Here is a 23,906-nt window from a genome sequence, read left to right as displayed (position 1 = left end):
ATTAAAATACCTTTCAAAGAAGGATGGGGAGCAGGCATTCATTGACATAGTCATTGCAGACGAGTTCTGACAGTCCAGCGGATCCAGCATAATGTCAGGGTAATCCTCTGCACTACAAGATGGTGTACGTGGAGTTTGCATTACGTCCTCGAAGCTGGGGCATGACATGACAGGTGTAGGTGTGGGAACACCAGTTGGCCTGCTTTGATCTGGCCTGGGAGAAGCAGGGAGGTTGTCCTTGATTTGGTGGCCAGGGAGCCAATCCTTTGAGTTCTGATTATCAGTAGACTGGAACTTTCTGCCTGGAGACATCATTTGGACCGGGAGACCAACATCCTTCAGCTTCTTCTCTTTAAGACCAGACTCAAGGCTGTTAGATTTCTTGGATGACAGCTCACTGCGGCTTTTCCGTATTTCCTCTGTAGACTTGGTTTTGTCTTTTAGTTTCGGGTCGCCAGACTTGGGTCTAAGCTTCTCCATCTGCTTCATTTTTTCTCTGTATTTCTTGAGACGCTCTTCATTCTCCTGGTCTTTCTGGCTCAACATCTGACCAAAACTTGTCATCTGAGAATCCCCATCAACCAACAGTTTTTCACGTGGTCGATTATCTTTCCTTGCATTGTCTTTGGGCTGAGAGAGCTTTTCATTTTCATCCTTAGCCTTAGATTTATTGTGGTCCAGTCTGTTGTCTTTGTCTAGCGTATCCCGATTTCTGTCTTTTTTCATATCAAATTTAGGACTGTCTTCCTTTGACCGGTCCTTCAGAACAGTGACCTGTGGGCTGTCTTTCAACCCTGACTTTGTGTCATCTTTGGAGTGTTTAAATGACCCAAAGCCATCGATATATTTATTCTTCTCTTCCTTAATTTTTTCTTTATGCTTCTCCTTTTTCTTTTTGTCTTTCATTCTGTCACTTATGACACCAGTTCCTTTGTCTTTGTCCTTTTTGGACATCTCCTTCTCAAATTCTAATGTCTTATCGAAGTCGTCCTCTCCGTCTCCCTTACCTCCGTATGGGAATGTGTAAGGGTCTGCCTCTAGAGGCATAGGCTCTTTCTCAAAAGGCAGGCTCTCTCTGCGGCCGTAGGACTCTCTGATTTCTTCTGTTTTGTCACGTTTGTCTCCTTTGTCTTTTTTTGTCTTTTCCTTCTCCTTGTCATGGCTTTTCTTGGATGAGGACGAAGAGGAGTGCCGATGCCTCTCTTTCTCTCTGAACTTGTCTTGTGGCGTAGATATGGACAGGGAGTCTCTTCTGTCCTCGGCCATGTCAGGCAGGCTGATTGAGTCATAGTAACTGGTGAGGACCGGATCGTGACCTCTGTCAGTGAAACTGTCGGAGGAGATTTCACTGTTCTTGTCATTGGAGTCATCCTTGTAGTCATTCATAGCCTCCTCCTCCAGTTTTTCTAAGAGGGACTTCTCATTCTCCCCGCTTCCTTTCGAGGGCTTTCTTTCCTTGGAATGGTCCTGCTTGTCTTTATATTTGCTCTTGGTTTTTTCCTCGCTCGTGTCCCTTTTGTCCAGAAGCTTCTGCTTGTTTTTCTTCTCTTGGTTTGAGTCCACTGACATCCTGTCTTTCCTCTCCTTATGTTTTGTATCTACTGGGTCTTTCCTGTCCTTGCCGTGTTTCTCCTGGGAGCCTTTCCTCTCTTTACCTGTGTCAAATGTGGCCTTATCCTTCTTCTTGTCTTTGTGCTCTTTGTCTTTTGCCTTTTCTGTGTTATGTTTACTATCTGCAGAAGATTTTCTTTTTTCTGAAGGGAAGTGATCCAGCTCATCTTGATCAGGTGTCGAATCTTTTCTGATGGAATCAGACACCAGTACCCCACCGTTGTAGCTGTCGTCGTCATCATCGCTTTCATCAGTGAATATGTCGGCTATTTTGTACCACGTTTTCTCCCGGATCTTCTCAGTTTTTCTTTCCTCTTTCTTTACCTCCAAGAAATCTTTCTCCCGATCTGAATGTTTGTCTTGAGATGCCTTCTCTTTCTTTTCCTTTGTCTGTTCTGAAGACATCTTTCGATCTTTGTCTTTGCCATGAGAGTCTTTATGTTTGTCTTTGGCCCCCTCCTTCTTGTCTTTGGTACTCCGGTCAGCATCTTTATCCTTGACAGTTTTATCTGTGGAGCTTTTATCACTCTTGTCCTTCTCCTGATCAGCTCCTCTGTCTTTTGTTTTCTCTTTGTGCTTGTCAGCTTTTGTCTTTTCTCGTTTCTCCATTCCCTCACCCTTCTTTTCTTTCTCCTTCCCAGAGTGGTTCCTTTCTCTGATATCACATGATTTACTGACAGGATCAATGTCTTTGAAGAAAGTATCATTGCCATATTCATCTCTTATCGATTCCTGCTTGATTTTGATATCCTTTCTTTCTTTCATGAACTCATAAGAGTCTTTACGGTCTCGACTGCTGTCCAGAGAATCCTTGTCTTTTTTGTCCTTGGCTGCCTCCGTGGACTCTTTCCTCTTCTTATCTTTCTCAACTGAGTGGCTGGAGTTTAATTTTTGTTTTTCTGACCAGTCTTTCTTCTTTTCGTTTGTCTTTTCCGAAGGGTCCTTGTCTTTTTTCTTAGAAGTAGCCTCCTTTTCTGATCTTTTCTCATTGTGATCTGATTTCTTGTCCTTGACTTTGTTTTCTTTCCTCCTTGTCTCCTCCTTAACAGTCTCAACAATAAGTTTAACAGAATTATTGGCTTTGTAGTCCTTGTACTCTTTGACAGGAGCGTCCCAGCTGTCGTCGCCATAGAGGGAGGAGTCAGAGGACATCTCAGAGCCCCATCTGTCATGATGGTCATCGGAGGCACTGAGTTTTGTGTCCTCCAAGTTGAGGAAACGATTAACGTCATAGCTTTCGTACTCAGACTCCTCTTTCTGTACTTTGTCTTTTTTACACTTCTCCTTATCCTCCTTGGCATTTTTGTCCTTGTCCGCCTTCAGATGTTTTTCCTCTTTCTGCTCACTTTTCCTGTCTGTCTTTGAGGAGGACTTCTCCTTAGACTTTTTCTTTTTCTCCTCTTTGTGAGCTTTTTGTTTATCTTCCTTGGGTTTCTCCTTCTCTTTGACGTTCCTCTCCTTGTCAGATTTTATAGGCTTTTCCCTCTCCTCCTTATTTAACTTGTCCTTCGTGGAGTCCTTTGTTTTCTTGTTTTTCTCCTCTTTTGTTGTTCTGTGCAGGTCTTTTCCCGAGGACCAATCCTTATCCTCAGACTTTGTTTTTGAAAACCTGTCCTCCTTTTTCGAATGGTCTTTTTCGTGTTTGGATAATTTGACTTTGCTCTCAGCTGGTGATTCTGACTCAACAATTAGGGACTTTTGCCTCGAATCATCAAAATCAAAAGAATAGCTCTTAACAAATTTCTCATTCATATCTTGATTAAGCACTAGACTAGGAGCTTTGTCCTTCTCCTTATTTTTGTGCTTGTGCTTCACTTTATGCTTTTTCACCACTTTGCCATCCACGTCAGTTTTGGAGATGGTGCTCTCTGTATTTTTGTAGAGCTCTGAGTTTTTCTTTTCCACAGTGTTACTGTGCATGTTGTTATTCTTCTTTTTGTTTTCCTGCGCTTTCCTCTTTACTTGTTTTATCGACTCCACGCTGGAATCTGCAGAGGAGTAGTCAGACTCACTGGACAGTCTAGTTCTGACCGAATCTGAGAGAGAACTGACGTCTGACCACGTGGGAGACGACACGGTCTTCCAGTTATCCGTCCTCCACTGCTTTGGATGCTGTTCTGCTAAAGACGGCGTCTGTTTCTGAGAGTTCAAGTTTCCATGGGAGGAGGAGGAGGAGGAAGCATTAAAGCCTGGAGAGTCTTTCAGGTTTGCTGCAGAAGAGTCTTTTATGCTATTTGAGCCCTTATCGTCCTCACTCTCCAAATCCGCACAATCGGAGTCAGACGTACAGAATTTGTCGTTGACTTTACCAAACCGGACTTCTTTACTGACACTATTTTTACTCTCCTTCTTTCGCTTCTTTTTGACTTTATTCTTGTCTTTTTGTTGTTTAGAGCTCATGCTGCCAGAGTCTCTAGTCTTAGTATTTGTTTGCTGGGCTTGTTGCCGTGGCGTAGGCGCTGGCGTGAAACACAACGTCCTATCATCCTCGTCTGAACTGTTACTGTCAGAGATGATCCGCCTGCCAGTTTTCTTTGGTGTGAGCGAGTTGCTTTTGGAATAGGTTTTAACCTCCATCTTGGGTATAGAGATGAAGCTGTTGGTCTTGCTTACAGAGTCCTTGCGGAAGTCTTTTTTCAAGAGGTGTTTATCGTCTACGGGAGGGACGCGTTCCTCCTCGTCGTCCTCATCAAATTCGTATTCATCTTTGACAGGTGTGACGGCAGATTTAGGAGGGTCTGCGGTTTTCCCTTTTAACTTCGGGCCCTTCTCAACATCTGAGTCTGTGTTATTGCCATCAACAGAGCTGGACGGGGCAAACGAGGGGGCGTCTTCCTCCTCTGAAGATTCTGTAGAACATAAAGAGCACAAAGAGGACACAATTAATTTACTACTTATAGCCTCATTTATTTGAATAACTTTTGTAACAGTCGTGCAATTAGGTGACTCAAAGATTTAAGATTGAAAATCACATACCTGATGAACTTTCTTCACTTGAGGTGTAAGTGCCTTTCCCCAGCAACAGATTGAGCATAGTTGGAGAGTTGGCAACCTTCAGTGGGGTTTCCCCTCTCCTGTTGCTTTGACGCGGATCCCCTCCATACCGTAAAAGTAGCTTAACCACCTGAAAAGGATAAAACTTTAATGATTTTTTGCAATTTAAAAGGTAATATCAGCAACTTCTCAAGTGGTTCAAAGCTTAATAGGATAAAGAGTACTGCAATCAATTTTAGTAAAATGCCAAAAGCTGTGTAGAGATGAGAAAGTATGATGGTCTGAAGCTGCTTTCAGGCCAAGAGAATCAGAGTGAGACAAATTCTAACATCTGCAAAATAGCACAAAGTAAGGTGTGGTCTTCAAAGATGTTTTCTTAGTAGGGTTGTCTAAAAAAGATTCTCAGATACTAATCAATACTAAATGTTTAATTGGATCAATTTGCGACAGTATTGATACCAACAGTGCCATCTTAACCTCACACAGCACTGCTGCAGACAGGCAGGAACAACACTTTATTGACACTGGTGGTGATTAGTCTTGGATATGTCAAAGATCAGCAGCAAAATTAATTTGATTATAAATTTGATTACACCATTACTTCCAGATGCTCCCTGTGGACACCTTTGTGGCCAAAAATGTCTCATTGACTTCCATTAAAACAACATCAACATCTCATTTCAATGCCATTACAGTATAAAACCATGCACTGCCAGGATTTGATTTTGAAGAAAAGTAGTGAGATTTGACATTTTTACTGTATTCCACTGGTGCGTGTACATTTTTCCCATGAAGGTGTTGAAAGGGTAGTAAATTTGAGGACAGTTCAAGAAAAAAAAAAAAGACTAGTGGTACAATTCAATTTAACCTAGTATTTAAACAAAACCACATCTAAACTCACTCTGTAGCCATCTTCTCATTTTTAAAACTTCTGGTTTTAATCTGACAAACTTGTTTTGATGGATCACAAATGGGCCACTAATTATTAACATTTTCATTTTGAGAGACTTGCAATAATCAGCCTTCTGAAGCCTGAAAACCTATTTTGTTCTTTACTGTTAGCAACACTGACACAAGACACCTTTGGTGGATTTATTTTTACCTTGAAATGTCCATTGTTCGATGCATCATGTAGAGGGGTGTCATCATCCAGCCCCTTGGTGTTGACCTCTGCTCCGGCTGCCAGCAGCTGTTTCGCCACATCATAATACCCCCTGTTGCATGCTTCATGCAATGCAGTCCAGCCTGAACACAAGAAGAATTATAGTCAGAGAAGTGTAAACTCTAAATGAATCAATGGTACACTGCTGCACACACAAAGCAAAGGCAAGCATAAAACAAAGATACCCTTACCTGCAAAGTCTTTTACATTCACATCAGCTCCCTCGCTGATGAGCTCCTTGATGCGGCGTACCTCTCCACGGATTGCTGCTCTGTGCAGTCGAGTCTCTCCTCTCTCATTCCGTTTATTCACTTTGTCTTTGGTTTTAGATGCAGAGTTTGGCGTTCCCTTCTGACCCAGACTGGACTGTGACTGATGCTTTGGTGTTGTATCTGTAGGTAAGGCATGCATATTTTACTTCAGTGCTGCAAGAGTCAGTCACACTCTTTTGGGAGAATTTACTCTAATTGTTTTTGTTTTGTTTACTACTTCTACTGTGAACAACAAGGTGCTATAACTGCTTACAGCCAGAAGGGGGCAATCAAAGTCTAGCAATAAACAGCACAATTGCTGAACCTACTTTACTTGAGCTTATTTCATCACATTTACAAGATTAAACCCAATCCTTAATCACATTTACATTATTGAGTTTGTACAGCTATTGTCCCAAATGATATTTGAAACACACTCGCTTAATCTATGTCCATGCCCACAGGCAGGCAACAAAGAAATTAACATACAAATAAAAGCAGTTATAAGGTAGGATCAAACTAATTCAGTCTCAAATGTCAACAATAAGGGGAAAAAGTACAAACTTGTAACTAGAGCAGGGCGATATGACCAAAAATATTTATCACGATATACATTTGAAAATTTGCGATAACGATATAACTGACGATATAATTGACACTAGACAAAATACTTTACAACTCCACAACTTTATTAATGCAAAAAAAACCCATCAATGTATTTTCACTTAAACAAGCAGCTGTTTTTTGCATTAAAGTTATATAAAAATTTAACAGTGCAAATTTCTTGCTGACAGTTTAACGAAAAGGCATTTCCAGTGGAAATTGGCCGACATATCCTTAGCATAACCATGTATAATATCCACAAAACTTAAAAAGAGGTTATACACACGCAATACGGTAATATTACGTTGAAGCACAGTACGTATCAATCCACGAGGCTCCTGCCTACGATAGCCGTAATGCTCCGACAATCCATCAAGCGGTGCGGCTTCGTAGCTTAGCAAAGTCGTACTAAAACATTTGACAGATTTTCGAGCGCCGTGTACCACATAAAATCATTTCGAGGTCAGTAAACACAACCAGAATTCATACATAAGGCACACGGGATTATAAGGGGCACTGTCGATTGTCAGAAAAATCAAAGGATTGATTTTAAGTGTGCCGTATTTTCCAACAAACACGGTAATAACGATGACCCGCTAGCATGCTCTACCAAAAATAGTGCTTTGTTGTGTATCTGACAGACGAAAGCCGAACCAGTTCCGCATCACTGAAGTTGCAGCATTTTTACAACCCAATTCTGGTTAATCCGTTTCATTCAATGATCCGCTTTCGCCCTTCTCATTCTCTGTCGCCCCCGTGCTTTTTCCGCCATGTGCATATGAAAACAAAGGCACTGCGCATGCGTGTTTTACCCATATTCTATCGCGATATTTCATTTTCTTATCGTTGCCCAACATTATACCGGTATTACCGTGAACGGTATAATATGGCCCAGCCCTACTTGTAACAATAGTTATATTTCACAAGTCTGAAAAACTTCCAGCTAAATTACTGTCGATCAAAAATAAAGTACAATTTTTGCAGAAATGGGAAGGTAGTAAACTTATAATAAGAAAAATAATCATCTAACACCAGAAAGGATAACTAAACACTTTCTCTGTTGTCATTTAGCCCAAATAGTGAGATTACGCCATCAGCCCCAGACGCAGTACAAACAGAAAAGCTGGTTTCATTTCCTTATGTACAGAATTTTATAAAAACAACTCCACTACTGTGGCGGCACGAATATGCAACCATTAAAACACCTATCACTGACACTGACATCAGAGGTTTAGATTCCAGCTAAAATGTGAAATAATTTTAACAAAGTGGTTCTGTTTAGAGGGACAGTATGAGTGAGATGTGTTTTTTTTTTTTTTTAAAGTAAAGAAAAGAAAAGCAAACTGGCAACACGCTCAAACCAGAAAATGCACAAAAACAATCAGCCCCAGCCTACAGCCCACCCTCACTGGTCTGCCATGCATGCATTCTACGTAAAAAGCTCCCTCCGATCCTTTTTCCCCCAATGTCGGCTGTCCATCCACAGAAGACGTGGCCTAAATGATAAACACGCACCTGGACTGTTGACGGACTCCTCAGCTGTCATTTGCATGAGCAAGGCCACCTGCTGCCGCTCGGAGAGGGGGTACCCGGCCCGGATCCCTGGCATCCCCATTCCAAACGGCAAGCTTGCCTTCCGGGTGTTGGTGGGCTCTTTTTTAATGCGTTTCCGCTCTGGACCTGGTTTCTCTGTAACGAGAGAGGAGAGGAGCAAGGTTAATATCGCTGCATGTGCAAAAAGCTGCATGATCACTCATACACAGACACTCACAAATCTAATCTACTGATCCATGTGGACAGGGAGAGTAACGGGAGCGTTATTAGTGCTACAACAGTAGAAGACATTAACTGTTATGAATTGGCAATTTTTAAAAGAACACTAAAGGCTCACAGCACTAACACCACTTTCAAATGTTTCTAAAAGACAGATTATTAGAGTTCATAAATCAATAAATAACTAGTAAACATTCACTATGACACATCTCCAAAGGTGTTTTATGACTTTCCAGATAAAGTATAGAGTACTGTAGATCAGCACTGAGTCCAAACAGCTTCTTTACTGTTGGCACCAATCAAGTAAGTGTCATGTATATGTGAGAACAGCTGCTTTCATAAATGAAATTCAGACAATGTCAACATAATCTGACCGAGGGAATCAGATGTGGGCATTATCTGAAGTTGTCCTTTGTGACATGGTCAAACTGGAAATACCCTGCTTAGTTTTGGCAAGGACTGGCACCTGCGTACAGAAAGCAGGAGGCGGCACACACGACGCCCACACACTCCCATTGAATTCATTCATTTAAAAAAAATAAATAAATGAAAAATTACCTGATCTATTCTCACAAGCATTAGACTGGTCAAGACTGGCTGCCAGGTAATTCTGAGGAAAGTTCAGGGCTGCACTGCTACGTGTGAACAGAGATTTACAGAGAGATAGAAGGTACTTTATTCTTCCCACAGGGAGGCATTTCTATATACCAGGGGCAATCTTTCAGTCACCAAATGAGCAACAACAACAAAAGCATTTCACAAGCAGTGCTCTTAATCTGCTTACTTTGTCAAACCAAAAAACAAAACCAAAAAGTATTCATTTTACCAAAATCAATGGGTTTCTCCCTATTTATTTCCACACATTTTATCCTCTTTTTGAAATTCCATAGCATACCCTTTGCTACTTTCCATGCCTACGACCTAAACAGGCTTCTGTGAAACAAAAACAAAAAGAAAACAAAGACTTGCTCGCTTACTGCATTCTGTAAATGCAGCCGTATGTGTGAGAGGTTTGTTGGCACCAGTGGGCGACTTTTGTGTTATTACCCAGCTGCCCTTAAAGAAGGGAGGGGCCAACAGGCAGTGTGTTTATGTCTGTCTGTCTCCAAGCCAATCAGCCAGAATGGAGGAAAAAAGGAAAGAGGGTGTGACTTGGCACAACCATAGTTATTATGAAATAGCTGGTGTACATTTCAATTCAACATGGCCTTGCCAAGGTCACCACATGCCTGCCTGCCTGCCAGGATTACTGGAGACACAGTGCTACTGGACAAAAGCAGCTGCTCCACAAAGACACACCCAGCAATTATTTTCAGTGGCAACATACCATCTGATGACCCATACAGAGGGTAACGCTACACATGACTGCAGCGCTTCATTACCGAGGGGGATCAAACCTCACAGTTATAATTCAAGCAACAATACAGGCCTCCGGTCATAGGGAGGAAGAAGCAAATTCAGATGTGCATGTACAAAGACGCTGTGGACCAGTAGATGTGTCTGAGTCTGATTTCTGAGCGACTTCTCTCACTCCCAGACTGGAAGCACTGCAGGCCACAAACACAAGTAAATAAGGCAAGAAGGAAGCATGGCAGCGCAGCTTTCCGGTGTCTAAAGACTTTCCAGGAAAATATTTTTCCACTCGCAAGTACAGGGCTGATGAACTTTCACTAACATCTGCGAATACTTACAGCTAATGTACCCTCCACCCCTCTTTGATACAGTCTCACGTTCCCCAAAGCATTTGCCATTTAGACACATTCCTTCTGCTAAGCCTTTAACAGCAGGGACCACAGAAACAGCCCAAACATGTTTTTTTCAGCAGCAGAACAGAGAAAGAGCTAAGCTAGCTTTTCCAAGCTATGTTTATTAGACTGAGAAGCAGGAAGGCAGTTATTACCCAGCTGCACTTAAAGAGATCTGCTGCTAAACATACAAGACCAAAGTCTCTAATACAACCTTCATCACCAGTGGCAGAAAACTGGCCTTCTGCGATACAGATCAGACTCTAGGTGACCACTCTAAATAGAAAAGAAGCACTTTCTATAAATCCGTGCTGCATAATTATAATCAAATACAGCAGTTGCAGGAGGTATGATCACCATGTTAAAGGGAAAACTATAAAAGAAACACCAGCTAAGCAACAATAATTATATTGTGAGAAATATGAGCATAAAAATATGCTCCTTCAGTTCATGAAGGAAGGGATGTGACTTTGCTTTCACTACATTTTTGTCTGGTTAATCATCGTGGGAATTTTAAGGAAAGATACGGATCAAAATATTTGAAGAAAAAAAGCTTGGTAAAATGCAACTGTGTTAAATTATCACCACACAAATCAAATTAACATGTCACACGTGGATTACTGAATTAAAGAAATTAAACACAGTATGTCTGTCTGCTGGATGTCTTTTTAGGCAAAACTGCAGGGCTTTTATGTGGCTTAGTAAAATGATATAACTCAGCTTAAAGACAGGGTTGAAACCTTACTCTCCTTACTGCCTGAAACTTGACTAACAAGATAAGGGAGGAGGAGACTGAAAAAGGAAGGAAAGCTGGGTAGGGACTATCACCCCATGACTGGCCTGCCTACCTGAGCCAGGAGGGAGGGAACCACATCAAACACAAATGTCGGGATATAATGGGGGCAGATTCTGATATGGTAGACAGACAATACGACAGTGTGAGCTAACGCCAAAACAAAGAGACTGTCTGCTTCACTTAGCCAACAGACACCATGACAAGAAGAACCGCTCCAACCAGCCTGACCAGGTCTGACTGTAACACGGGAGCATGGAGCAATGTTCTGTTTAAGGACCCAAAAAGTCGCATAAACAGGAAGCTAAGGGAGAAGAGGCAGGAAGTGGCCAACAGGATGTTTTCTCAATGATTCGCACTGAGCAAGAGAAAGTCAGAAATGTATAGAAAGAACATCATGTGGTGCAGGACGCTCTGTTTGTCTGTTAATCAGATGCAGTCAGTGAGTGCACCTTCTGTCTTTTGTTTTTAACTCATAAAGATCGTGACTCTGGGAAGATAATCTATGTGTTGTAACCAATTAGCGAGACTACATGTGTGCACTGAGGATCCTTGCACACCACTATCTGTTTTTATGACCTACCATCAAGGCTTGCCATGTCTCAGTCAAAGCTTCTAAGACATGGCAATAATTAATATCTTAGAAGGCTGCTAAAGAGGACAAAATGACTCAGTTTGAACAGAGTAAGGTGAGCTGAAATTACAAAAACACAAACAGAACAGCTGATTTAGATAATGCCAACCACCCAGTCACATATCTGCGTCCATTAAGTCTGCCCCTTTTTACATCCCCAAAATACTTTTCACTGTGGAATACATAACACATCTATAGTGTATAACATAAAAGTAAATATAATTTATTCTGAATGTTAATATGCATTAATCGAACCAACACATAATGGTTCTACTTCCTAACAAAACTGCATTTATACATTCAGTTATAACTCATATAAAAATGCTCCAGCAGAGAAAATGGATCACTTTGTTTCCTAGAGTGTTTTTCTATCACTGACTCTGAATGATGTCAAACCATTGGTTGTTAATCTCTTGCAACTAGGTGGAGGGGGAAAACAGAAAAATAAAATAAAATAAAGTTGGTAGTTGCTCTTTTTTGCATCTGCCAGTAGCTGCGGATACTAATATCCCTTTTTCATTAGTACCTACTTGGCTTGACGTGACACAACTCAAGTCATGTAACTGATGCGTGTGGGGTAATTATAGCAACTCAGCCAAAAGTTGTCATTCTTATGTGACACAACACAACACTGTAGGGCGTCGAGGTGATGGTATACCTGCCGCTCTGCCTACAGCTTTTTTCCCCCAGACTCGGAGACCATGGTGTTGGGTTTAGTGCTGCCATTTCCCTCGTTGGGTTTAAAAAAAATTGCAGTTTTAATTTTTGTGAAGGAGTCGCTCTCATGTCATGAGAGCGGCGACTCAGAGTCACTCAGATCGCCTAGAACCTGGGCTTAGTGCCTGGTACCAGACACTACCACCTAATGGAGCCAAGCCCAGCAGAGTAGGTACTAGTTGAAAAGGGCTATAACTCGTTGCCCAGACACAACCGCGTCAGGCACTTGTGTATGTTACATCGTGGACTCTACAGAGGTCTACAGCAGAAGAAGAAATTAAACATCAGAAGATACAAATTGTTTTCCAGTAAAAAGAGCAGCAGCAGGAAGAAATTTGGTATTTTCCTGCCTGCCCATGACCCCCCCCCCCCCCCCCATTTTTGGTAGTGATGGCTGCGCACACAAAAGTCAAAACAAAACTGAAGACCCTTGTTGTTTTTAAAATTCTGAACATGATTCATTTATTTAAACAACTATTTCTATTGTTGACTTGAGGAGTCATGCAAATCCCCAACTATCAGCTGAAATCACAGTGAGAATGACAGCATTGCGTTACTCGACTCATCCACCCAGGTTGCATCGTCACCAAAACCTGAATGTTTTAGCCGTTCCCAGTAACACTAGGACAACTTCAGACAACATCTTAACCTGACTAGTATGGCACAGTGCAGAGTTTAAATGTGAAGAGTTTACTTAGGTGGGATATATACTATCACGGGCCAGAATAATAACCCTCTTTCAGACACGCACAGGCAGATGATGCAGTTATCGTATTTGCAATCCACGAGAGACGTGTGCGGACCAACTGAAAGACGTAGGCGTAGCTGCAGCATTGTGCCCCAAAAACACACTGACAGACCCTGTGTTTAGTGGGTGTATCCACAAGAGCTCCACCCCCAAATGATGTCATATTTCAAACTGTTTGGAATAGAAGGTCTGTGTATTTACACAACGTTGAAAATGCCTGCAGTGAAAAGACACTCAACAGCAGCTGAGCCGTGAGGAAAGTTCATGTAAAACTGGTCTAACTGACAGAATGCCATCACACAGTATATTATCGAACGATATTAGCCAGATTGTAATGGTCAATACTGATAATTATAAAAGCAAATAAGAGATGGGATACACATAAGACACACCGTGTCTGAATAAAAAAAAAGAAACAAAGAAACAAAAAAGACCCATACTGGGTGATATAATTTTGAATGGAATATAATAGAAGGGTATACTGTAGTGCTGGGCGATATGGAAAAAATATTTATCACGATATGAATTATTTTATATCACGATAACGATATATATCACGATATACCACCTGACCTGTGGTCATCTGGAAAGTATGCAGTCTGTAAACAGCGAGTGGAGAGGGTGCAGTCTTTGTTTTGAGTTACCGTAAAGCATGTCGCAAATCCGGGTGCACGTAAAGCAGTACCATGTCGCAAAACCACAAGACGGAGTTTCTTTGCGAAAAATATAATTTTTTTATACTTTATATTCTCTTGCATAAAGTTAAGAGTATGTATCGTGAGAAGACAACACTAATATATTTGCCACAGGCTATTTAACCCCTTAAGACCTACCACAGAACCAAGTCCGAAAGAGCTTATCTTTACATTTTACATGCTGTAGTGCCATTTGTGGGAGCATTTCAAGTTGCTATACATCAATACAACCGTTATAGCCCAAAGTTTAATAATATGTATGCATTAAGTCCATAGTAACTACATAAATTGCAAAAAAGTGCAATAAACTACAAAAAATCTGAAAATCTTTTTTTTTGTTACATATATTTCTAGTTAGAGAAATTTAAGAGGCTTATCCCTCAAAACTGTAAATACAAAAAAGTTGCACAAAATAGTTTCCAACCACGAGAAATTTATTTTGAGTGTCTTCATAGTTTTATTTTTGAGATACACAAATTTTTATATACCATAGGAAAAATGAAAATAAATAAATGCAAATTTGCAAAAACACAGCATGTGCATCAAAATAAACTATTTCCAACAGTGTAATTTGACTTCTAAGCATCCCAGAAACGATACAGAAAAGCATAAAGTCAAACATGACTTTTAAAAACACCAACATAGGCTTTGAAGCTAAAAAACTATATTTTCCGCGAAAATGACGTCACTTCCGGTTTCGGCCAGACAATGGCGGACATGTGATAATTCGCGCTGACTTATATTCCAACGTAGTATGTGTTATGAACAGCTGATCGGATCGGCAAAGCGTGTTTCTGGAATATTATGCTTTTGTTGCTGCAAGTCTGGAATATTATGCTTTTGTTGCTGCAAGTCTGGAATATTATATTTTTGTTGCTGGAAGTGCTTTTTATGCAATTTTTGCAAAGCTATATGTGGAAGGAAACCGTGACCTAGGGCAAGCTAATGGAATAAGATGTAAGTACAACTCCTACGGTTTCATATGCAAAAAAAATTATTGCGCTATTTCACGTGGTTCCAGTACTACAGGGATTTAAAAATAGTTAGGGAAAACGGAGTGTGCCTGCTCCGACCGGTTGTAAAGGGTTAATGATATATTTTATGTAATAATTTATAAAATTAGGGTTAGAAACGATAGAAACGATAGAAGACAAATGGCACGATAGACACTTTTCTATCGTCCACACGATATATATCGTCATATCGCCCAGCACTAGTATACTGTACGAATTTTAAAAAACGTATTAATCGTGTTCTCTACACAGCTATAGCTATCCGTCACCAGTGTGCAAGCCACAAAGGAAATGAGCATTGGAAGAGAGGCACAGATTAGAAGGGTGGGGGGGGGCTGTGACGTGTCCGAGGTGTAAAATTTTGCAGAGAGGTTAAAAACAGTCCCAGTAGGGTCAACTGAAAGGCCACAGACTACAAAACACACATATGCAAAAACGCCAATTTTCATGCAGGTGGAAGTCCAGGTTAACAACACACATTTTACTGCCCCCATATACTACCTGGGTAGCTACCGCTAACAAAAATAGGTCTGTCGCTATGACCCAATGCAACCTAATAAACTTCTCACCTGACTGGAAAGTGTGCAATGCCAGGAGCCAGCTAATCTTCAAAGCTTTTACAGTTTGCAAATCTTAGAAACTAACACAATATAGCTCAGATCAGAGACAAAGAAAGGCAAGGCGCTGGAAGACAACATGAAACTATTAGTATACTAAAAGAATTTCCAGCTAATGTTCTCGTCTTTAGATTTCGCATCTCGTGTGAGTGAGGTAGGGTGAAGCTTATCTCAAGATAAAAAACCTAATGGATAAATAAAATGAATTCAGCAGAAGAGATTAAAATATTAATACACAACAAGTAAACATTTGTGAAGAAGAACATGAAATAATCTTGCAACTTAAATGGATGTGAAGAACACACATACACAAACGGTCCAGAGATTTAAGACATATTACAGCCTCTCAAACTTTTTAATTTATTTATAATTTGCTTAAGTTAAGCAGTAATCACATACAACATTATGTGTTTACAAAATACTTGTCCAATCTTGCTAAACACATCCTCATGCCCTAACAGTCATCTGTTGCATACTTGTAGTTTTCCTCTTGTGTGTGGAGAGGAAAGGTTTTTTCCCCAAGTGTAAACACTGAACATGAACCAATTTAGCAACTCACCCAGTGCTGATGAAGACTGTTACCAAAGCCTCTAAGCTGGACCATTATCAACAAACTAAATCCTGAACCTTTAAAGCCCAAAGTCAAACAAGCGTGAGGACTAGTCCTTCTCTCCCTAATTAAAAGAAAACAGCTGGAGCCTTACCAAACCCAGGCCTGGTCAGGCTTGTATGTTGCCCAAATCCCCACTTAATTGGATCATGATTTTGTGTGGTCTTCCTCTCCTTTTAGACTATGATTGTAGGTACAAACTCCTTGATTCTCAAACACCCAGCTAATTCAAAGTTTGGAGCGCTTTCACTTCACATAGGTCAAGCCCTGTTCACACAGCACTGCTAACTACTCTCCGTCCTCTTTGATTTCCGCACTGAGTGCTCAGGTAGAGTAGAAAAGCGCTATATAAGAACCAGTTGAGTCTATTCAAAGTCACAAGGTGATCGAGATGCAAAAACATGAACGTAAACACACAGCAATACAACCTTACCTGAGTCAGAATCTTTCTGGTCTCCATTTGCTCCAGCAGTGAAGGGCAGCTTCCTTTTAGAGGCCTTTTCTTTCATCTCTTTGACCCCATCATTGCGATCCAATTTGGGAGTCTTGTTTGATAACACCTTATCCTGTGAAAGCAACAAAACACTGGGGTGAGCAAGTGTCTTCATCAGAGCAGTGCACTTTATTTGTCTACTTTACTTTAAAGCCCTAGAAGCAATTCCTGACTCGGCTGCCACCTTGAAAACACCCCCAGGCACATTTTGAAGCATTAATTAAATTAACTTTAATTTCAATGGTCACCAGGAAATAACATCTGATAAAAGACTGCACAAGTTTGCTGACCACAAACTGAGTTTATAAAAAGCTTTTTCCCCCTGGAGGTTATACATCTCTGGCTATACCTTCCTACTGAATTCACTGGCCTGACTCTTCTAGCTGTTAAGGGCTTCTCAAAGCAAAATTTTTTCCAGAGTTTCTTCCTAGATTCCTGGCCACAGTTAAAGAGCCAGGCACAGGGAGAGGAGGCTAAGCTGACGCCGGCTTGGCTCTGTGGTCTACAGCTGCTGGAAACAATCACAAGCCCCTGTGTATCTGCTATCAACAGATGTAAATACTTATGTGTTTGCCCAGCTTAACTTAACGGTTGTTCTGTTTGGGTGCTCATTCAAACTAATTTATCCAGAATAGCATTTTTTTTTTTTAACCACAGACCACAAACAGTGGAAGATGTCTACAAGTTGTTTATGATGTCATCTTCATAATAGTTTGTGTGGTAGCAGTAAATAATTATTCACTATTAAAGCTACTTTAGGTTGGTCCCTTTCTTAAGGAGTCGCCACAGCTGATAGATGCACATGTGTGATTTGGCACAGATTTTACGCCGGATGCCCTCCCTAATTCAGCAGTCTCATTTAACCAGGCTTGGGAATGGAACTGAAGCTGGGTTTGTATCTCTTACACGAGCTACTAACAATTATTCATTATTAATTTATATACATTTTTTACCTGACTAAAATACACAGAATTCAACACAGAATTATTTTAAAAGAGGAAAGCAGTAGCTTCTCACTGAGCAAATATATAAAGTCAATCAATTTAAAGTGGATATTTATAGATATTTGTAGATAATGTGAATATTTGACAAAAACACAATATTAAAAGACAAGTGTTGTATCTGTGTAACAAAAACGTTTTTAACGTGTCCCCCAGTAATGTCCCTATTATGCTTGATATTTTGCGTGCTGATTTTGACATCACATCGTGTGTTGCGTGACACTTTGTAGCGCTTTGGCCATTCGTGCACCTCAAGATCTTTGTAACCTGGCACGTTGTGCCGTGGCTGCCGCAGCTGGGTTGAAGACACGAGTGTACGATTGTGATGGTTTTTACCGCCATTTTAATGATATTCCAGTACAGAAGCTCAGAGAAGTGCAGATATACAGAGGGTGTTGGAACAGTTTGAAAACTTAAGTTTATGTAAAAAACTTTGCAAAACAACACCCGACAAAGTCTTTGCTTCCGTGTTTTGACTTCTTCTTCTGTGGTGATATTGTCTGAGTGGTGACACCTATTGCTCAGGAGAATACTGCAGTGGTTTCCTGCACCTTAACGGTGGGTATAAATGCGAGTGACTGTGAGACAAGATTGGGGCAGTGATCATTGCGACCACTGTGGTGGGTTTATTGGGGATTTAAGCCATGACTCATGTATTTAGGTTTCTATATTTAATGTACTACATGCTTATGCTAAGGAGGTAGAGGAGGTCAGCTGCTGAATGGAAGGTTGGTGGTTCGATCCCTGGCTCCCCCAGTTTGCATGCCAAATATCCTTGGGCAAGATACTAACCCCGACTTGCTCTCCGATGCATCCATCGGAGTATGAATGCGTATGAATGACAGTAATGCACAGTATAGATAACAGTGCTTGTGTGAATGAGTGTGTATGGGTTTATATGCTAAAAATGGGACATTTTAGCCCATTGCTATATGGTTGCTAGACAATGTTATGGCATCAAAATACATTATACTTCAACTTTTGTGGATAAAAATTATATGTTACTGTTGTGGCATTAAAAGGATACCATGCTTTTAAAGGTGCATTTTTTTAAATAAATGATATTATCTAAAAAGAGTTAAGTGTTTTTCATAATTACATTATTTGTCATGTAAGGTTCTGGTCGGTATCGTGAAAGTCTAAATGTACTCTCTTGCAATACAGTAGTCACATACTGGAATTTCAGTAATGACTCCATGTATGATTCAGACGACACCATCTGTGATTAAGCGTTCAAAAACAAAAAACAAAAAGCATACACAGGATTCAGCACAGAGTGAAAAAAAAAAAAATCTGTCCACTATAGCTCCCTATAACTGTACAAATGTTCAAGCAAAACTTCTACAGGAAGGATATAATCATATGATGACTCTCTGTTAACTACACAGGTTTAAGGACTCATAACGTAAGATACAAGACAGAGGTGAGATAACGTACAAACAGACGCTTTAATTCACCTAATTTCTCTGTCCTATCTTCTGTACCCTACTCATCTATCTCTATCCCGAGGGCAGGTTTTCTATTATGTGTCAACTCTTTGAACTCCTCCCCCTGCCCTGCCCCAGTCATAAGACCATGATGTCATGGTACAGTAGAGACAAACAGTGTCAGCTACAATGAGCTGATCTTTCTGTCTGCCCGTCTGCATCTCCGCTCACTCCCACGAAGAGAGAACACACCATTTAAGCGAAATTATGATGCAGACGTCTGAAGCTACAGTACATCTTAAGCATGGAAAACAGTATGTGAATGATTTCTTAAAGCAAGCAAACAAACAAACAAAAGAACCATCATATAGCTTTGGTTAACTGGACTGGGGAAAAATGACCAATTCAAATTGACCAACTCAAATCTCTAAAGTTCAACTGGGTTGTTTTTGGAGAATTAAGTGTAAGCAAAGCTTTGACAACTCAAGACTTTCCTCTGATCTGCCTTCACACGACACCCTGTTTGGTGGTCTCCTAGCAATGCGTGCTCTTTTCGTCTCACTCAGTTTTCCACCCACCCCTGTTCGCTTCTTTCCCTCCCTCCCTCCATACCAGAGTCTGATGCAATCCTTTGCAGAGGGTTGTAAATCCATGCCTGCATAAGCTGTACCTCTCCTTTCTACACCTCTCAGAGCTGCTGCTGGTAGCTGAACAGTTAGTACACACCATGACATCATCAAGCTGCGCCCAAAACTTTGTTCCAACACAAACAGTGACAACAGTATCTGTGTCAAATTCAAGGTAGTGAATACGTCATAACTGGGCAATAAGGTGACACCATTCAAAAGCACTTCAGACATGTGACTTAGGGCTTTTTAAGACAACAAACACTGAACCCAAGTCTATTATGCAATAGTCCATTATTTAATTAAGCATTTATGCTGAAGCCAAATGCAAGAACTATAGTTTAATTAAAAGGAATCTCCGTTGAGCTGTTTATCAATAATTGATAACTACAAGATACAACTGAGAGTAAGAAGATTCCCCAAGTACAAAGACCTGTGCAGGTATGTTGTATTAAATAATAGGTCAGTCGAAGATGTGGCAAGAAGAAAACAAAATATAGCAAATATGCAGGACTGATGGAATAAAGTATTCATACCACAATATATTGTATCATTTGTCTTGCAATACAGTACACATACCAAATGCAAATATTTTTATTAAAGTATGCATGCAGTCTATATAGATTCCCCTACTAAATCACAACTTTACACCACTTATCATGGTGATACTTATAAAATCTGTGCAAGTCAAGTAAAGAGAAGTTAACCAACATCAACAAGGAAGAAAAAAGTCAGGGAGGGGGAATCATATCCCATCATGAGTTACTGACTAGTACATGCTGGTACCCAAGCTAGAGTATGGTTTGGTCTGTGATTTTAGTCTGTTGTTTGGTTGCCAAACCAAGTAACATGAGTGTAAAGCTTTGTGGCTATAAATTAGGTATTACTGTTATGAAATTAAAAATAATGGGATACTTTTATTAGGTGTTACAGGTTCATATATGCTAAAAAGGGATGTTTTAGCCTGTTGGTAAGTGGTTACTAGGTAGCATGTTAATGTCATAATATGCAATATAGAAATAACCACTGGCAGGGACCTGAGATAAACTTTCTTCAAATTCCAGGCAAGTGAGTCAAGCAACTACTAATGAGAGTGAAACAAACTGGTGTTTAACATATGACCTGGAAGTAAAAACATATAGGGTTATCAAGGCAGCTAAGCACCAATTTCAAAGTTTTAAAGTGATGCACAACGAGTGAACAGTGTGGATGCAGATTAACGTGCATCTGTGTTGCAGGTTTGGTTGCTGAACTCCTGATTGTGCAAAAGAAGACAGACAGAGATTTGATGCCTTATAGTAAGCTTCCTACACCTGATATATAGTAACGCTTAAACATTTTAGGCAGTAAGCTAAAGTGAGTTTGAGAAAGACATTTAATTTAATTTTATTTTTGTATTTTAAAAGGTACCCGTCAGGGAGGTTTTTCTTGAAAAACCTGCAACTGTTCCTCAGTGGATTTAGGACATCCAAGTGTTTGGACATCCCATTTATGTCATCCCAGACTGACTTTAGTGTTCTAACAAGCTCAAGATGTAAAACACTGCACTGATGGTAAAAGCCCAACCTAAAGAGCATCACCTTATTAACATACATTATAATGTATGCACAGAAAGGTTAGAGAGAAGTCTGAAGTCCAGAACTGCATCACTAGCCGTATGCACACATGAACTTTTCAAATGTAAAAAAAATCTGCTTCATTCCCATTTTCTGTTTGATTTAACTCTTGCACATACCAGTACTTATACATTCATGTGATTTGAACATACCTATTTTGATAGCCCATGTTGTCAGAGGGGGGACAGTGCATAACTATGCACAGGTTTCACTTGTGCCCCATTTCCATGTCATGAAGTCAAATGATATTTGCAAAAAACAGAATAAAAAAATCGGATATCTTACGTTCTTCTACAGTACCCTGGCTTTGGGTATCTGCTGATACCTAGTCGCGATCCAGTGAGTGTGTTGAATTATTACACTGTATTTTTATCCTTGGGAAAAAACTGGGGATCTTTATGTGTAAGGCAACATCAGTCTTGACTCAACGCTATCTTTTCCGACTTAGAAATTGGCTGTTATTAGTGAAATAACAAACAACAACAGTAAAACAGCAAAGAGATAAATCAAATGAAAAATAAAAATGTATTTGGGTCGTTCTTTTAAATTTTTTGGACTAATCTCATTAGGTTGCTGCATAATGCTCTTACAGCTGCACTAGTTGCTCGTCTTCCTGCACATACATGCGCTGACCATGAAGCTGACAGGATACGGCTTAAATGAAGCAATTTTTATGATGTCTCTTTGATTGAACTAAAGACAAGTTTTTAGCCGTGTCAACTCACTTGACCCGTTTGTGGTTAACTAAAAAACTTTTGCAAACATTTATAAAAACCCCCCCAAAACCCAACAACTATTGGTGTAGCAAGTGTAAAATACTTCTAAACCACATTGCTTTGCTTTTAAATTCATTCTGGCTAGCAACCAACACGCTACAGCTGAGGTGTGGCAAAGCCTGAACAAGAGAACTGAACTGAACAGACCAGCCCGCTGTCACCAAAATCCAATCTGAAATATGGGAACAGCACACCCCTAAAAACATACATCAATATTTATATTTCCATGGAATGAGCTGGGACAGAGCTTACAATACAATCAAATGTGCAAAGAAGAATCTTACTCTTTTTAATTATTTAATTTACACACTACATTCTACTCATTACTTTGGTTGTTAAACTAAAAGTAAATACCTATAAATTGCAGAGTGATGCAACACATACATTGCTCTACTCCACAGTACATTTGAGATGAGCTCTGTAAGCTGACAAGTCAGAACTTGCCTCCAGCTGGTCCACAGAGCCAATGCAAAGCATGGTGTGACTGGTAAACAACAACATTAGTTTGGGACAGAAAGCTTTTTGATGATGCGTAAGGAACTGTCAAGCTTACGGAGGTAAACTGGTAATTACTGAATAACTAAACTGATGTGAGCGTCTCAGGTTTATGACCAAAAGGTCAGAAAGTGCTGTTTAAAGGGAGTAAATGATTTCTGCTGAAGAGCACGTGTCTTGGTCATTCAGTTCAATGATGATCTAAACCCCAATCTCAAACTAATTTTGTCATTACTTTAACTCATGTTTCTCCACCAAGTGAAACAGGCTTTGTTGCTGTGCACTGTGTTTACTGTATGCCTTTCAATCTTACCTTTTTCCCACCTTGCTTTTCCACCATGTCGGTGTTGAGTGGGAAGTGGTCCAGCTGGGGGGTTTTAGAACCCCCACCTTTGGGCATCGTTCAGCTCTCCCCACGCCAAGCTTCATTCACGCTGCCATTGCATCGTCATCAACCGTCTGGAACAAAGAGAAAAACAAAATGGTGTGTGGATGGAGGGGAGGGGGAGTTAAGCACCTGACGTTTCATTGAAAACACATTTACACACTGCCAGACGATGCAGCCATTAGTGGTACATCAAGCACTCCACTTTCAACCATTACACCCCTGGCTCTGGAGGAAGAGCATTTAAAGAGGGAGGAGAGCTGCAGCTGTGGCAGGCAAAAGGCTTATCTGTTCACCAGGCAGAACCCAAAGAGCAGTAACAGCCGCCTGAATACTTAAAAAAAAGTTGTTAGAAATCTCTGTTAAGTGTAAACCCAATCAAAGTACAATTACTTTTAACAGAGGCATGCTATTCATATCAGCTACATCTTAAGTGCTGACATACTAGAATTTAGGAATGACAACAGGGCAGACTATGTCCAAGATATTGCGTAATGCACATGTTGTGGGCCTTGGAACAGCTGAGGAATGTCTTTAGAAATTTAACCGGCACGTCTCAACAAAAACCCAAACAGCTACTTACCGCCAAAGCTAGCCAGCCCTTGTAATTGTGGGCTTTACCCTGTACTAATTTATGGCATCCTTGCCATAGTGACTAAGGAAGGTGATCCATTGTATTACAGCAACAACAACAAAAACAATCATCTCTGGTATAAGTGGTTTTACTGTAAATTCACAATAAACCCTGAGAGTTCTGTACAGTTTATTGTGCTCTGTGTTCTTAGTGTCTACTTTGCCTTACGTGCAAGTACACAACAATATGTGCATTACTATCCACTGCCTTTCCTTCATGGCCGCCTGCTTCACAGAGCCATGAATTAATCATACATTCCTTTCCTCAATTCTCTCCTCTGTAATGTACTTTCTCTAAAGAGTGCGTCCAAATGTGATCATCCCTGTGACTGACTGAGTGAGTGAACAGATGAGGCCATGGCTGCATTATTTTTTCCCTCTACTTTGAGACACTGGCACTCCTATCTTCCCTGGCGCCACTTCCATCTCCACTCCACTTCCCTCCCCCCACTCTTCTTCCCTTCGCTCTGCAGTTATCCTATTCAAAG

At 40.5% G+C, this 23,906-nt stretch overlaps 1 protein-coding gene across 3 annotated transcripts in view; it reads right to left on the bottom strand.

Moving 5' to 3' along the window:
- ankrd11 (ankyrin repeat domain 11) overlaps positions 1-23,906 on the bottom strand; it is a 122,291-nt gene that overhangs the window by 8,495 nt on the left and 89,890 nt on the right. For all 3 annotated transcript variants that reach the window (XM_063474600.1, XM_063474616.1, XM_063474607.1), the window contains 7 exons: positions 22,714-22,859; positions 16,400-16,532; positions 8,137-8,310; positions 5,959-6,159; positions 5,708-5,850; positions 4,588-4,735; positions 11-4,460 (listed from right to left, as the gene is read on the bottom strand). In XM_063474600.1, coding sequence (XP_063330670.1) covers positions 11-4,460; positions 4,588-4,735; positions 5,708-5,850; positions 5,959-6,159; positions 8,137-8,310; positions 16,400-16,532; positions 22,714-22,800 — 5,336 coding nt within the window. In that variant the 5' untranslated portion in view covers positions 22,801-22,859. The remainder of the gene's footprint in view (positions 1-10; positions 4,461-4,587; positions 4,736-5,707; positions 5,851-5,958; positions 6,160-8,136; positions 8,311-16,399; positions 16,533-22,713; positions 22,860-23,906) is intronic.

This window comes from Pelmatolapia mariae, linkage group LG1 (genome assembly GCF_036321145.2).
Source record: "Pelmatolapia mariae isolate MD_Pm_ZW linkage group LG1, Pm_UMD_F_2, whole genome shotgun sequence".
Taxonomy (NCBI): Eukaryota; Metazoa; Chordata; class Actinopteri; order Cichliformes; family Cichlidae; genus Pelmatolapia; species Pelmatolapia mariae.
The sequence above is the reverse complement of the archived record's forward strand: the minus strand, read 5'-3'. Positions and strand labels throughout refer to the sequence as shown.